Consider the following 16,387-nt stretch of genomic DNA (forward strand, 5'->3'; position numbering starts at 1 on the left):
TTCTGCTCTGAAGGAACTGCATGAGGAAGTGCACAGGTGATAGAGATGCTCCCACGATTCTAAATGGGATGCTGAGACTTTTACTAGCCAGAAGCTGTATATATTTGGATGGGCAGGCTGTAGGCTAGTCTTAAGGTGCTGCAAAATGAGGCCCATCCCTTTTAGCTTGCACATGCACGCATTCACACATGCAAAAGGAATAACTTTTATTGGGCCGTTCATCCTTTCAGTGCTTGCTTATCCTGTTCAACAGGGTTGCATGTGAAGCTGTGGCTTGAGGCTATTATGTGTTGATTGGGAGTGTGGAGCTTGCCTCAATGCCCACAATAGCATTTCTTTACCTTAACCTACTGTGTCCTGCCCCCCCTCCCAGTTGTGGACTCTGAAAAACCTAGAAATCCTTCCCCTCTCTCACACACTCACCCACTCACTCACTCACTCACACACACACACACACACACACACACAGTCTGTCTGCCTGCTCTCTCACACACACTCTCTTTCTCAGCCACACACACATTCTCTCTCACATACACACACACAGACACACGCTCAGAGAGAGAGAGAGAGAGAGAGACAGACATAGTCTGCTCTCTCTCACACTCTTATCTCTTTCTCAGCCGCACACACATATGCTATCTCTGTCTCTCTCTTACACACACACACACTCTCTTTGACTCTCTCACACAGTCTGCCTGCTCTCTCTCTCTCTCTCTCTCTCTCTCTCTCACTCACTCACTCACACACAGAGAAAGTCTGTGTCTGTCTCTCTTACACACACAGAGACTCACACTCTTTCTGTCTCTCTTTCACACACACACTCTGTCTGTCTGTCTCTCTCTCACTAACACACATACATTCCTCATTCATCTTTAGCTACAGCACAGGCAACAAGTTCTGAGTAGCATTATTAACAGCCACTTGTTCTGCTCTAGCCACTGCCCGCAAGACTCTTCTCAGACAAGAAAGCAATTAGCAATGTTAAATAGGGTTGCCAGGTTCGATCCCTGAGACTGATCCTGTATCTTTAGGAGAAGAGATAGTCAGCCAAGTGCAGGTGTTCTTGCAACCCTGTAATAGGAAAAACCACAAGGTGAAATTATCCCACCCCTCTGCACAACTTTTAAAGATACAAAAGACCTCTCGGAGGCTGGGCCTGGCAACCAAGAGGTCTTTTGTATCTTTAAAAGTTGTGCAGGGGAAAGGGAGAATTTCACCTTGTTGTTTTTCCTATTACGGGGTTGCAAGAACACCTGCACATGGCTGACTTTCTTAACCTGATAATTGTATTTTATATTGTGTAAGTCACCCAGCGTGTCTGTTAAGTCAGACAGATGGGCGACTAACAAATATTTTTTTATTATTTTATTATTATTATTATTATCACAATTAGCATTGTGGGAGAAAATGTCACCATCCATGTTGAAAGACCCCATATTTCCCTGAGAACTATTCCTATTGTTGTGAGTTTTTTGGGGGGTGGGTGGGTTGGAATGGATGATTCCTGTGGGTCCCCTTCCAGCCTCTGATTTGGAATTATGTGCCTTGGAGTGGGAAACTCTGCTCAGCTGCTGAGCTTCTTTTGTTAAACAAATAGAGTGGCCATGTTTGTAATGGGTCTATCAGGTGCCCAGCAACTGGTGAATGGGCCAGGAAGATGCTTTTGGCATTGAAACTCTTCAGGGGAGCCTCCCCTCCTCCTGGGGCCTTGGAGAGGCTTGTGCTTTTAGTTGTGTAAAGGAATTGCTGGGGACTGGAGGCAGGTGGAGAGACTGGCTCTCTGCACTATGGCTTTGGGGTGCCTCCTGTAAAACTGATGGGAAAGCTGGATATTGGACTGCTGATGCCTTGAACCCCTCCATCCTAAGCTCAGGTTGGAATGTGTGTAAATAAACAAACCATATTTCATAAAGACACCACAGTCTCCGCTGACCTTCTTTGCAAAGGAAACCAACCTTGGATGAGGGCAGGGACCCCTGGAATCTCACCGCTAGGAGATTGGGGAGGCACACAACACTATGGTCAAGGAGTACAAATGAAGAAATAATATAGAAAGCATAAAAAGGTAGAAATTATAGACCATATAGGATAATATATAAGTTGTTTCTTGGAGGCACCAGAAGATCAGCAGAGTGGAAAAATCAGCCTAGTCCTATCCATCATCCGTCAACCAGAGAATTCATGGTTGCTCTATTGTGTGGGTATCCACCTTGTTGTAGGCTACTTTGAGAATCACTGAACTCAACAGTGAAGTACAAACTTTAAAATAAATGAATGCATGCATGGTTGATAGCCAGGCCATGTGATCTGACAAGCAAAAATATGAATAATGCAGCTGAGCTGAAGCAATGCAAGTAGACCAATTTGTAATATAGGTGGGATTTTATATCAACATACCTCTGGAAGTAAATGACCCTGAAAAGTGCCTCAAACACAACAACTTTGACAATGCATTTTTTATATCTTTGTTTCTCATGCTGTAGATTATTGGATTGAACATGGGTGGAACAATAGTATACATCACAGTTAATACAAAGTCCAGATGAGATGGAGTGTTAGAGGGAGGCCTGAGGTAAGCAAAACATACTGTAAAACAAAATACAGAGAAGACTATGAGGTGGGGTAGGCAAGTGGAGAAGGCCTTTTTCCTTCCCTGAATGGAAGGGATTTTCAGAACAGCACTGAAGATGTGGACATAAGTGACAACAATGTACACAAAGCAGCTCAACACAAGGACAGCACTCATCACAACAACTCCAATTTCTATTAGGTATAAGTTAGAGCATGCAAGTGTAAGTAACTTTGGGATCTCACAGAAGAACTGATTGATAACATTCGAGCAGAAAGGGGTTGCAAAAGTTCCACTAGTGTGCAGCACTGCATAAAGAAAGCCAGCAACCCACACAGCAGCAACCCTTTTGGTGCAGGCTGTTCTGTTCATCACCATTTCATATTGCAATGGATTGCAAATGGCAACATACCGGTCAAATGCCATGACTGTGAGGAGAAAGAAATCAGAGCCTGCAAAGAAGATATATCCAAAAACTTGGACCACACATCCAGCATAGGAAATGTGCCTAGCATTCATGAGGGAATTAACCATGGATTTGGGAACAGTTACTGAAATAATACCAAGGTCTTGGATGGCCAAGTTCATCAAAAAGACGTACATGGGAGTGTGAAGGTGATGATCAGTGGCTACTGCAGAGATGATGAGCAGATTCCCTGATACAATTGCCAGGTACAATCCCAGGAACAGAAAAAAGTGTAGAATCTGCATTTCCCGGATTGCTGAGAATTCAAGGAGCAGAAACTCAGAGACATAGGATTTGTTGTCTAAATGTTCATTCATTACTGAAATGCTTCCCACCTGTGGAAGCAAAGAGACCAATGAATACTAAATTAACTTACAGTATGTTCTGGTAACCAGTATTTAATACATTGTAATTGATTTTCAATGGAAGGGAGTGAAAAGATGAAGGAAGGAAGAGAACAAACAGAAAGGAAAGAGAAATAATAAAGCTGCATCTTATGGAGGATTATAGCATTCATCTTCATATATCTAAAGCATGCTATTCTGAAAAAGGTGTAGCACTGCTTTAATATTGGCAGACAGGGGTGCAGTCATCCAGGATCACAGAGAGTGAAAGACCCATTACTTATTTGGGAGCAAAGTCAATGAAGCAATGATCATGAAAGGGAGTGTGTTAGCCACTGAGTAGAGTTTTCTAACATCTTTCCTTGTCCTTTCCTCCTGATTGCAACCAATCAGTTGGAAAGAGGGGAATCAGCCACTGAGAAGTTTTTTCTTCAGTAGCAAACACTCTTCCCTTTCATGGTTATGGCTCCTAGGGACATTTCGTATTGTGGATGAAGGCATTAACAAGGATGTCATTCTCAACCCAGAAACAATAAAAATGGGGGAAGAGGAAGTGGCTATGACTATCATGAAGAGACCCTGCACTTCTGAATTTTCCACTCCACTAATTTAATGGCAGATGAATACGAACTCTGAAAGGGATAGAGAACAAATTTTTTAAACTATAATTAGCTCTTAAGTATAGGGAGTAAGACTCACATTCCATATGCTGCATGGCCAAGTTAAAGATTCCATCATGGGCAAAAAAACCATTGCAGTTTAAGAATATGCCTATAGCCAACAGATATTGCTATTAAACTTCAAAAAGCAGGGAAATTGAGCCACTATAGTGAATGTACTAGGGGAGCAGGAAACCTGACCTCCTCTCTGAGATATTGGATTTCCCTACAAATTTGTAAAAATCCAAACACAATTTGGTGTGGTCTTTCACAGTCCAATCTACTTCCTGTGTAAGTTTGAAGAATTTGTTAACATGTGCCTCTGAGCATATGGTGAGTGGTGGCAACACCTGCAATCAGCCCAAATAACAGAAACAAGACATATGTTGTTCTGATCTTGTTCGAGCAGGGATGAAGCAACAATATTAAAACAGTAGATACAATTCAGATAGTCACTTTAAATATGTTGGTTTTACTTTGCCATTTTAGTGAAGTTTCCTATAGTAAATCATTTTCTTGTGTTTCTGTTTCTGTGAATATATGAAGTACAGCAACACTTTGCATAACTTACAGTTTAAAAAGCTCCAAAAACAACTGTGGAATGATGTCACTGATTATTCTGCAGCATAGTCTCCAGTGGACACATGGAGAGTCTCAGTTTACACAAAATAAAACAGTGGAAGTTGAAATATATTCTAGCAAACTTCTAGCTGTGCTGTATGCTTTTGATTGACCATGCCCACCCTTCCTTAACTGCAGTGGATTAAGCACAGCATACTGAACACATGCATCTTGAGCAAGCCAACTTTGTTTTTTTCCCACCAGCTTAAGTAGCAACATATTTTAATCAGTCTGATTTTACATCAAAGCTGAAGCTTCAGATTCAACTGTTAATGCACCCAAGATAGAAATAGAACATAACCTCCAGTTTGAAACACAAAGGGCTGTCTTCACTATCATACTACATTGACCAAGAAAAAGGCTTTGAAATTAATCAAAATAAATTTGTCACATATTTCTAGGGTGAATAATTAGATAAATATAATTTCCTAGGTTTGATTCTCTGTAGAAACAGTAGTAACTTTGGAAAGGGACTCTCCTAAAAACTCTCAGCATCCTTCACTAACTACACTTCCCACAATTCTTTAGGCACTTTAGGCAGTCATGTTACCAAATTCTTCCAAGCTGCACAGGAAGTGGATTGGACTGTGAAGACCAACCTAAATTGTATTTGCATTTTGACAAATTTGTAGGGCAGTACAATATTTCAGAGAGGAGGTCAGGTCTCCTGCTCCTCTGGTGCATTAATTACACCTGCCCAATTTCCCTGTCTTTTAAAGTTTGATAGAAATATCTGTTGGCTATAGGTATGTTCTTAAACTGCTAGGGTTTCTTTTTTGCCTGTTAGTGAATATGTCTGCTTTGGAATCCAGGCTGTAAGAACTGGGGTCCTGTGCAAGTTTGTTGAGAATGGATTGATCATTTCCATGCTTATTGAGTTCACAGGGTCTTACTGCCCTGCAATCATGCTTAGGAAAGATGATACTGACCATGGAAGGGATGGGGAGGAGGAGATAGGGGAAGAGGAAGGCAGAGTGGATGAAGGGGGGATGGAAGCAGGCAGGAGGGGAGGAAGAGGGCAGGCTTTATAATTTGCATGCTTTATAACTTCAGTGGGATTTATTGCTGTGCAATCATGCTTAGGATAGGTGTAATTGTGTATGAGGGAGGGAGGGGGGGAAGGAGGGATCACTGGAGTTGGCAGGGGAAGAGCAAGAAGGAAGAGTGGAAGTGCAGGAGGGAGGGGATAGAAGAGAGGAGGAAGGTAGCATAGATTTGACCATTTGCATGCTTATTGAGTTCACTGGGATTTAGTCCTGTGCCATCCTACTTAGGATACGTCTACCTAACCTAGGGGAGGAAAGGGGAGGGGGAGGGGGAAGGGGAGGGGAGGAGATTGGGTGGTTGGATACTAGGCAGAAGGAAAGCACCATGCCTTTCCAAAAGGAAAACTTTGTTAACAGTATTATTATTTTTCAGGCTTTCCCCCACCTTTTTATTTTACAAAAGACATATGCAGTCTCCCACCCAAATTTTAACCAATGTGTCTCTGGCCACATCCACACCAGACATTTATTCCAATTTAAACAATCCTGGCTTCCTCCAAAGAATCCTGGGAAGTATCATTTGGGGCTGAGAGGTGTTACAAGACTCCTATTCTCCTCACAGAGCTACAATCACAGAAATCTCTGGGAAGAGGGGCTGACTGTTAAACCACTCTGGTCACTGGATCTCTGTCAGGGGAATAGGTGTCTCTTCTCAGCACCCTTCACAAACTACACTTCCCATGATTCTTTGGGGGAAGCCATGACTGTCTCAAGTGAAATAAAGGTCTGTTGTGGGTGTGGCCCCCTAATTAGCCAAGCCAAGCAGCTATTACTCTGGCTTTTAGAACACTGATAGTTGCTTCTTTTTGTCTATTAGTGAATATGTCTGTTTTTTAAACTGGGAAGTAAGAAATGGGATCCTGTGAACATTTTCTGAGAATGGATTGATCATTTGCATACTTATTGATTTCAATGGGATTTACTTCCCTGCAATCATGCTTAGGATAGGTGAAACTGACCATGGGGGAGGGGGAGGGGAGGAGGAGGGAGGGACGAGGAAGGAGAGAGGGAACAAGCAGGATATGAGAAGGCTGAGGGGGAGGGGAGGGGGAGTGCAGGTTTCAAGATTTGCATGCTTATTGAGTCCACTGGGATTTACTTCCATGCAATCATGGGGTAGGTGAAACTAAGCATGAGGGAGGGAGAGAGGGCAGGTTTGGGCAGAGGAAGAGCAAGAAGTAAGAGGGAAGGAGAGGAATAAGGAAGGAGGAGGGGAAGGAGAGGAAGGGAGGTCTGATCATTTGCATGCTTTTTGAGTTCAATGAGATTTACTCCTGTGCAATCATGCTTAGGATGAGTAAAACTGACCACGGGGAGGAGAAGCAGGAAGAGGAGAGAAAAGAAGGAAGGGACAGAAAAGGGGAGGGAAAGGAGGGAAGGGGTAAGGAAGGGGAGGAGATTGGAAGAGGAGGGGAGAGGGACAGGGAAGGATGGCAAAGGAAGGGGAGGGATGGGGCAAGATGGAAGAGGGAGGAGGGAAGAGGATTAGAGGATTAATCATTTGCATGCTTTTTGAGTTTATTTGCATCTGTACAATCATGGTCAGGACAGATAAAACTGACCATGGGGGAGGAGGACTGGGAGGGCAGAGGAGAGGGAAAGAGAAAGGGAGGGGGGAGGGGAGAGGGGAGCCAAAGGATGGGTAGGGGAAGGGGATTGGGCAGATGAGCACAGGGAAAGCCCCTTTCCTTTCCAAATGGAAAACATTATGAATTGTATCATTGTTTTTCAGGGTGTCCCCCACCTTTTTATTCTACAGCAGGCACATGTAGCCTCCCACCCAAATTTTAAAAAAAGCTTCCCTGGCTGCATTGACACCAGACCTCTATTTCCCTTTAGTCAGTCATGGCTTCCATAAAGTATTCTGGGAAGTGTAGTATGTGATGGGTGCTGAGAGCGGCTAGGAAGTGCCCTATTCGCCCCACAGAGCTACAAATCCCCAGAAGACAGGCTGATTTTTAACCACTCTGTCCACTGGAGCTGGTCAGGGGAATAGGAGTCTCCTAACAACTCTCAGCACCCTTCACAAAGTACACTTCCCAGGATTCTGTGGGGGAAGCCACTACTGTCACAAGTGAAATAAATGTCTGCTGTGGGTGTGGCCCCCTGATTAGCCAAAGCAAACAGCTGTGAGTCTGGCTTTTAGAGCACTGAGAGTTAGTTCTTTCTGAGTCTGCCCAACGTTATCATTGAGTCCAATGTTAAAATTCTTACATTAATGAAAAATCAGCCATGCATTTTTTTTTAACTTTTAAACTGCAGGAGATGAAGCTCAGAGTATGGGGCAATGTCAGTAATAGGATTACAGGTACTCTGTGAACGTGGCTGAGTTTTAATTAATTTCAAGCAATTATGAGACCATTAACAGAAAAAAGTGCAATAAGGTTCTTTTCTTTTCTCTTGTTATACAATTTAAATCCTAGATTCTCTCTAAGTGTTTTATGTATCACCATGAAATCTTAGAGGGTTGCTAAGAAAGTGTTTGTGCATGTAGGATTATAAGCTTTTAAAGATTTTGTTTTGAAGTGAGCTTATGGGAAGCAGCAGAGTGGCATGAGGGGTATTTTCAATTAAAAATGGCAGAATGTGAAAAATCCATGCTGGCAATAGTATACAGCCACTCTCTTGGCTGTATAATTATTTTATTAATCTACAAGATGCTTAACAATTTGGATCCAGTATACCTTAAGGGGGTGGCCTGAACTCTTACATCCCTGTCTGATCATTGCAGTCTTCAGCAGAGTTCCCCATGGCTCAAAAGTATGGCTTGTATTCACCAGGGGCCATGAATTCAGTATTGTAAGCCCAATTCTGTGTAGTTCCCTTCCAGCTGAGATCAGAGAGACCCCCCTCACCGTTAAACCTGTGGCACCTAGAGAAGACTTTTTATTTAAGCAGGGATTTTAATATTAATTTTAATTACGTTTTCGGATTTTATTTCAGCTGATTTTATCTTCATTGTGACTTTTCAACCATACAGTACACCGTTGAGAAGCTATGGTGTCAAGCTGCATATAAATTGTATTTAGAGATGTAGTCTAAAATGCAGTGAGAGAGAGAGAGAGAGAAAGAGAGAGAGACAGAGACTGTCTCCCCCCTCAAATATCTTTGATGTCCAATTTGCTCCCCCCAGGTTTTGATCACAATAGATTTGTATTTCATGGACATAGGAACGTCCTTGCTCTCATAAGAATGGTCTTTGAAGTCTGTTTGTTTCAGCAAATGACCTTTTGTATTGTACTGATATTGTACTATTAGATCTGTTTTTAATATGATTTTTATTTGATGCTTAAACTTTTGTTATAAGTGACTTTAGGATTTTTTCACAGCGAACTGATTAACAACTTAATTAAACTAAACATAATCTAATTTTTTGAGTCCTCACTGGTTAAGAATCTCTCAAAACTTAACCTCTTTAACACGTGAGTGTTGAAGTGTTGGTGGGTCTCCATTCACTCTGTATGTCTTGTCTCTACCCGGTTCTGCTTAGAGTCAACTGACTGAAAGTAATGGGCATTACAGACTTATGTCTATTTGGAGCAGAACTTGGAGCTGGGTATAACTCGTTGATTTGTCACAAGCTATTGAAGATAGGATGTCCCCTATTTTTGTTTTGGGGGGCATAGATGTAATTCTGTCCTCAAACTGTGATGCTGTAAAACTGGTGAACATTTATTTATTTATTTATCAAAATGTATATAACACTTGATTTAATAAAACCTCAAAGCAATTTATAATAAAATAAAAATTTGAGATTATCACTAAAAGACACATTCAATAACTAGTGAAAATCAACAATATGTTAAAAACAAATGGGCCGAAGCTGCCGCCTCCATCTATAAATGAGGCAAAGTCGTGCATCGCGCCTATGACGCAAACACGACTCGGCTGAAAGGAGGGGTGAGGCTGGTGGGCCTATTTAAGCCCAGCTACCCCAGCTACCTTCCTCTTTTGAATCATGATGCCCACCTCACCCTCCCTCTTTTATGGTGTGCCTATGGGTTGCTTCGGGGTCGAATAGGAATTTTTATCCTGCCCACCCTCGTTGGCGGGGAGGTTTTTCACCTGCTCCACACTATGGGAGTGGGAGGGAATTGGGTTAGCGGGAATTGTTATGAATAGGTGGTTTTGGCAAATTTGATATATTGAAGGCTAATGCCCTATGGGGCAGTTTTGTTATAGCACTGGTGCAGGAAGGTGCGGGAAGGGAAATAGTTAAGGACAGCTAGGTGGCCCCCATAGGCACCTTTGGAGGTGACTGGTGGCTCCAGAGTCCTGTCTGGCTCGAGGGCAGGATATGGGCTGCCTCTGGGGCCAGCTTATCTCATCTACCCAAGGGTTATTCAACCCCAGGTGGGGATGGGGTGGGGATGATGTGGGAAGGCCCCCCTACTCACCTATAAGGTGTGGCCAGGGTAAGGGGTAAGCAGAGCTTGGAAAAGTTACTTTTTTGAACTACAACTCCCATCAGCCCCAGCCAGCACCATGCTGGCTGGGGCTGATGGGAGTTGTAGTTCAAAAAAGTAACTTTTCCAAGCTCTGGGGGTAAGCAGATGGGTTTGCCCTTGCCCCAGCAGGGGCTGGTCACCCAAGAGCTGTATGGCAAGCTACTTGCTTATGGATAGTCCCACACCTAGATTTTCCCTCTTCAGGTCACTTTAAAATTGGGTTTGTCTGCTGTAATTTAATAAAGTGGCCATTGTTCAACTCAAACTGATGTGTCAGTGTCTTACTTCGCCCCTCAACTGCAATTCTAAACACATGAAGCTTGTAATTGTCTGGATGGAAGATGGAAATGACTGCCTTCAAGCTGATTCTGCCTTATGGTGAGCCTATGAATAGGGTTTTCATGGTAAGTGGCTTTCAGAGGTGGTTTACAATTGCCATCCTCTGAGGCTGAGAGGCAGTGACTGGCCCAAGGTCACCCAGTGAGCTTCATGGCTGTGTGGGGATTCCAACCCTGGTCTCCCAGGTCATAGTCCAACACTCAAAGCATTACACCACACTGGACAGGCTGCGTTAAACAACAATATTTTAAGCAGACTGAGCCATTCTGTACACTAGGTCAGTGGTTCCCAACCTTTATGAGTATGGGACCCCAAGCTCAAAAAATTTCATGTCTCCCCCCATGCTAATTGTAACTTTGTTCTTCTTGTTATATGCCTTCAAGTCGAATATGACTTATGGTGACCCTATGAATCTTTTTTAAAAATATATTTTATATATTCATAGGGTTTTCTTGGTAAAAGGTATTCAGAGGTGGTTTAGCATTGCCTTCCTCTAAGCTTATGGCACCCGGTATTCCCAGGTGGTCTCCCATCCAAGTACTAACCAGACCTGACCCTGCTTAGCTTCCAAGATCAGACAGGATCGGGCGTGTTCAGGGTAGTAACTTCCCTGTTAATTGAAAAAAAAAGGATGCATGACAAAAATCACATCTCCAAATATCTTTTTTCCATAAAACACTTCCTGCAGACAGGGAGGTGTTGCTTTCTTTTCTTAATGCAAAGGTCCAATCAAATTGATATCTCCCTCCCCCACATGCACAGTCTGAAGGTATACAGTCCTGTCTCTCAACTCCAGTGGTTACATTGTTGGACTAAGATCCAGGTTCAAATCCCCACCCAGCTATGAAGCCTACTGGGTGACCTTAGATCAGACACAGTCTCTCAGCCTGACCTATCTCACAGGGTTGATGTAAGAATAAAATGGAAAGGGGGGCATGTGAACTACATTGAGGAACTTGGAGGAAAGGTGGCATATAAATGCAATAATAGTTAAACAAATAAATAGATTTCAGCTGCAGTATGTGAACTCCAGCCTCAGCCAACCTGCTGAGCTTTTTAAATAGTAGTAGTAGTAGTAGTAGTAGTAATAAAATCAAGAAGCAGCAATGTGGCAGTAGCAGGGATGCTAGATTGTGAAGACAAAAGAAGACAGATCAGCACACACAGAAGCATCTGCAAGCATGCATGCGTTTGGGCATGTGGGAGGGGGGACTCAACTGCCTCAGCATCTTGGAGAGAGAGAAGAGTGGGTGTAGGTGGAAGAAAGGGGGGATGCTGGCACACACACTTAGCCTCAGAGATGGGGGGCGAGCAAGTCCTGAGGTTTCTCACTGCTCCTTTTCTCCATCTGGGTCGAAGGTGAGATCTGGGTGGTCTCGCAAATAAGAATAATTTTTAAAAGGGGGTGGCAATGAAGCAGGACCCAAGAGAGGCAGGCAGGTTGGCTGCCAGAAAGACAGGGGGAAAGCAGCCTTTCCTTCCAGCATTCCTTCTTTTTGCTTCAAGAAAAGCCCTCTCCTATCATTCTGAGCAAAGGTGTCAGCAGCGGCAGTGCAAGAAGACAGGAGTTGGCGATAGTATTCTCCTCTTCCTGGTAGCTCCAAACTCAGCCTCCTTTGGCATCTGCCAAGTTTTATAAGCAGGCACCTGCCCTCAGTGCACCTGAAAGATGCTCTGGTGCTTCAGCAAAGTTCTCCCCTCTCATTTGGAGCAAGGGGAAGGTATGATCTGCAGCAGCAGTGGGGAGCAGACAGTGACCAGGGAGTGAAGACCTTTTAAAAATATTAATAAACAATTCATTCCTTTACTGTTCACGGCCCCCTCTGGATTATGTCACAGCCCCCCTGGGGGTCAGGGCCCCCAGGTTGGGAACCACTGCATTAGATGAAAAATATATAAAATCCAGGGGAGACCACATAACAAGCTGGATGTTGTAGTACTGTTGTTTGCATTCAACCCTCAGAAAATTGCCCAGGTGATCACTAAAGTTATAATGCTGAAAATAACTTACCATTTTTCTTCATGGAAAGTAAATTTCCAAATGTAATTTCTTCTTTATGCTTCAGCCTCTTTAGAGCTCTCTGCATTCTTCAAGTCACCAATTAAACTACTATTAAATGAATGAACAAATAAGTAACTTCTTTTCTTTTTGACACCATGAGTTGGTTTATGAGTTGAAGATGTTTGTATACTCTTGCAGTATGAAGCTTTTACCATGGGGTGGAGAATACAAGATATTTTGTTCCTACTGACTTGGTCTCAGGAGTCCAATCCAATATAACAGTTGTGTTCCTTGAGATTTGGATTCAGGAGTCCAAGACAAATTAGCAATCAAGTGAAGCTGAAGAAAGTTACCTTTTGGGACTATACTTCTGCTAGTAGTTGTAGGCATCTACTAGCTCACTGTTGGTAGGTACATGAGAATGACAAAGCAATCATGAAGAGAGTTGTCTTCTCAAGTACTGGTTCAAAATAGATTTTGAACATATTTGTTTTCAATTTTAAATTTAAACATTTGCCTGATTTAGGAAGAAGGTAGATCAAAATGTATTGGCTTAAGTCAGGATGACTTGCAGAAGATCAGTGGGGATTTCAGATTGCTGTTTCACAATGAAATCAAGAAACCACCCCACCATTATACTGCTGAAAAGAAGAAAGCTGGGGGTTGGTAATCAGGAGTGGATTTTTATGTGGAAATACTGTGAGCTCAGTTCAGTTCTGGAACTTAAAACAAATCCATGGTCTAAGAATTATTTAATTCTAAATGTATATATTTTGCAGTTTGCATGCACTCCTTGGAACCATTTTACAACCACCCTGCAAGGTAGGCCTGTGCCCATACAAATGATTTAGTGCAGTGGTGGCCAGAAGGTAGACTGTAATCTGTTAGTAGATCCCTGGGAGATTTGTACAGACTTGCCCCTTTACTGCAGAGAGAGGGTTGAGAAATGAGTAAGATAAGAAGATTTCCTCCGCTTTCCTGCCTACTGGGATGCTATAAACTCATTTTGACAGCCAACTCAATTTCAATGAGTAATAATTGACAGAGAAAACACACATGGTTTGGTCTACTTTCACAGGCAGTAGATTGGGAAGAACAGCAAATGAAGCCACACTTCCCAGAATGTGAATTCTCTTTTACTACTATTGGGCAAACAACAAACCATCATGCAAATAACAATGTGCATGATCAGTGGGTTTAAGGGGGTTGAGCTGATCACATGGACCCACTGTTTTTGCTTCTATGGATATAAGGGTGTAAGGTCAGACCTAAATGAAATGCAAACAGAAAAAGAAAAAAGAAAAAACAGTGAAGATTTCCTAAATGCAATATGATACCAACCACAGCAAGAATCCTATAAGTAAGACAGAAAACTCAGCATCCCCCAACCAGTCAGGGTTCCTAACCAAAACTAAATAAATCCTGGCAACCAAGAGGTCTTCTGTATCTTTAAAAGGTGTGCAGGGGAAGGGAGAATTTCACCTTGTGGTTTTTCCCATTACAGGGTTGCAGGAAAACCTGCACTTGGCTGAATTTTCTCTTCTCTTAAAGATACAGAATCATTCTCAGGCCCTAAGCCTGGCAACCCTAGCGTCAACAAATCTTATCAATCACAATCCTCACTTCACTTATTGGCTAAAAACCTGAAAGGGTAGGGATTAGAACAGATGGTACTAACAGCAGTTGTGGGGGTGTGGCTGACATTTTGTTTTGTATCATTTGAAACAGACCATATAGAAACTTTTTTTTTAAATGAAAGCTAACAGTCCAGAGATTAAGGTGATTCACCCAGAGAGGCCACCAAAAGTTGGAGTCTCTGGGCAAGAACTGGAACCTGGCAATTCTAGTTACCTAGCCATTAAGTTATTTTGTTTTTGCAGCTGCGACTGCAGCTATTATTCATTACATGCCACAGGGGATTGGATCAATTTTAAAGCTGACTTTTTGGGATTTATTTGTGGTACAGTCCTGAAAAGTAGCTGTGCTACTCCATAGCAAGCAACAACAAGAGTCAAATGATGACACATTGAACATTTAACAGAATTACTATAAATTTTATAATATTTATTGATAAATCATCTAGTATTTAAAGGAAAGAACTGAACTTAGATGTTAAAGGCTGCAATCCTTTGTTCACTTTCACTTCAGGAGTAAGCCCCATTAAACAAAGTGGAACTTACTTCTGAATAAACATAGTTAGGACTGCACTATAACTTCAGATTCCTACGTCTTTTTCCCCACCCCCTTTACTAGATTATTAATACATCCTTCCACCTTCTCTCAAAAACACATGGGCCACATAAGTTCTGTTTCAGAGTCTTTGGGTCCCCTTCAGGGCATTTCTCTCTTCATCACCTTGCTATTGTTTTTTCACCTCTTCATATATTCCCCTCAAAGTAATGTTGCAATCCTACCCCAACTCCTCTTACCTGGGAGTAAGCCATATCAAGCTCAGTTGGAATTATTTCTGAGTAAACGTGGCTAGGACTGTACTGTGAACAGACACACAGACAAACTCTCTCCCTGCCCTTCCTCTGCCCCCCAATGATCTTCCGTGGGGCTGGAATCCTAACCCATCTTACCTGGAAGTAAGTCCCACTGAACTGAATGGGATTTACATTTAAGTAGGCATGGTTAGGATTGCATTGTGAAATGCACTGTGAACCAATCTTATTTTTTTTTTAAAAAATGAACAATTTAGACAGCCAATGCCTACCTCTAACTTCCCTCACAGGGGTCACTCTTTTTTTTTTAGAGAATCCTAACTCCCCTTACCTGGGAATAAGCTCCATTGAAGGAAGTGGGACTTACTTCTGAGTAGATATTTTTTAGCATTGCAGTGTGAGCCCTCAGAAGCTGACCCCCAGGTTTCTTCTCCCCTGCCTCCTTTTGGCTTCTCTTAGGACATAAATTTTCCATGACTGAGATCACAAGAGGCTTGAAAACCATGTCATGCAAAGTGCACCAATATGCTTGTGTCTTCCTTCATGGGAATGTGGGGGGGAGGGGACCACCACCATCTCACTTCAACAGGGAGGGACAATCAAAGAACCATGAGGCCTGGAGTGGTTACTGCTTTACCAAACTATAAAGTCTGATACAGTTTATTCAAGATAAGTTTGAGACTTGATAATTGTCACAGATTTTCCCCACTTTTTATTTTATTTTTAAAAATCATCTCAAATGAACAAATAATTTAATTTTTAGATGTTTCCCCTCTCCTAATTTGCTGGGGCTGCATAGGCCTAATCAGTTAGCTCAAAAATATTAAGATTAGTAGAAGAATTTCTCAAAATATAAAGAAAAGTTATGGATCTGAGCCATCCCTGGTTAGTCTATATTTAACACAATTCAATGAGATATATATTTTTTATTTGGGGGAAATTCACAAAAACACAAATAGGTACAAAAATACATATTTTAGGAGAAAGCCCATACAAAAATATGTATTTTAGCATGAAGTGTGTGTACACTTTAGAAAATGCACACATGGGGAAATGCATACAATTTAATGTTTTTCTTTTTGTGCATTTTTTTAAAAAGCAACTACTGAAAATGACATAGAATGTCAGAATGACAGAGTAATGTATATATCCCTAAGCACAGCAGGAAGTTGAAGACAATAGACCTCTGGCAAATACAAATATAATAATGAAATAATCATTAAAACAAGTATATCAGTGAATTAAATGGTGGAACAACACAAATATATTCAAAACAATGTTTTCCACCATAAGAGTTATATCCTTTTTTGCTACATGAGTATCTGGATATAAGTGGAATACAAAATGTTATCACTGTAATACCACTGTAATAGATTCTTATAAACATAGTCTTTTTAACCTGACAATAATTACAATTATCATTCTAGGAGAAGACATCACCATCTATGT

The 16,387-nt window shown here is 41.9% G+C and overlaps 1 protein-coding gene and 1 pseudogene across 1 annotated transcript; both read right to left on the minus strand.

Moving 5' to 3' along the window:
- Nucleotides 1–862: 862 nt before the first annotated feature.
- LOC133367777 (olfactory receptor 14A16-like) lies at nt 863–15,443 on the minus strand. The gene is made up of 3 exons (XM_061591879.1): nt 15,306–15,443; nt 2,398–3,370; nt 863–876 (listed from the first exon to the last, which is right to left on the minus strand). The coding sequence occupies exons 1-3, from the start codon at nt 15,441–15,443 to the stop codon at nt 863–865; spliced, it is 1,125 nt and encodes a 374-aa protein (XP_061447863.1).
- LOC133368101 (5S ribosomal RNA) lies at nt 10,996–11,098 on the minus strand (annotated as a pseudogene).
- Nucleotides 15,444–16,387: the final 944 nt, after the last annotated feature.

Source organism: Rhineura floridana, chromosome 11 (assembly GCF_030035675.1).
Source record: "Rhineura floridana isolate rRhiFlo1 chromosome 11, rRhiFlo1.hap2, whole genome shotgun sequence".
NCBI classification, from domain to species: Eukaryota; Metazoa; Chordata; class Lepidosauria; order Squamata; family Rhineuridae; genus Rhineura; species Rhineura floridana.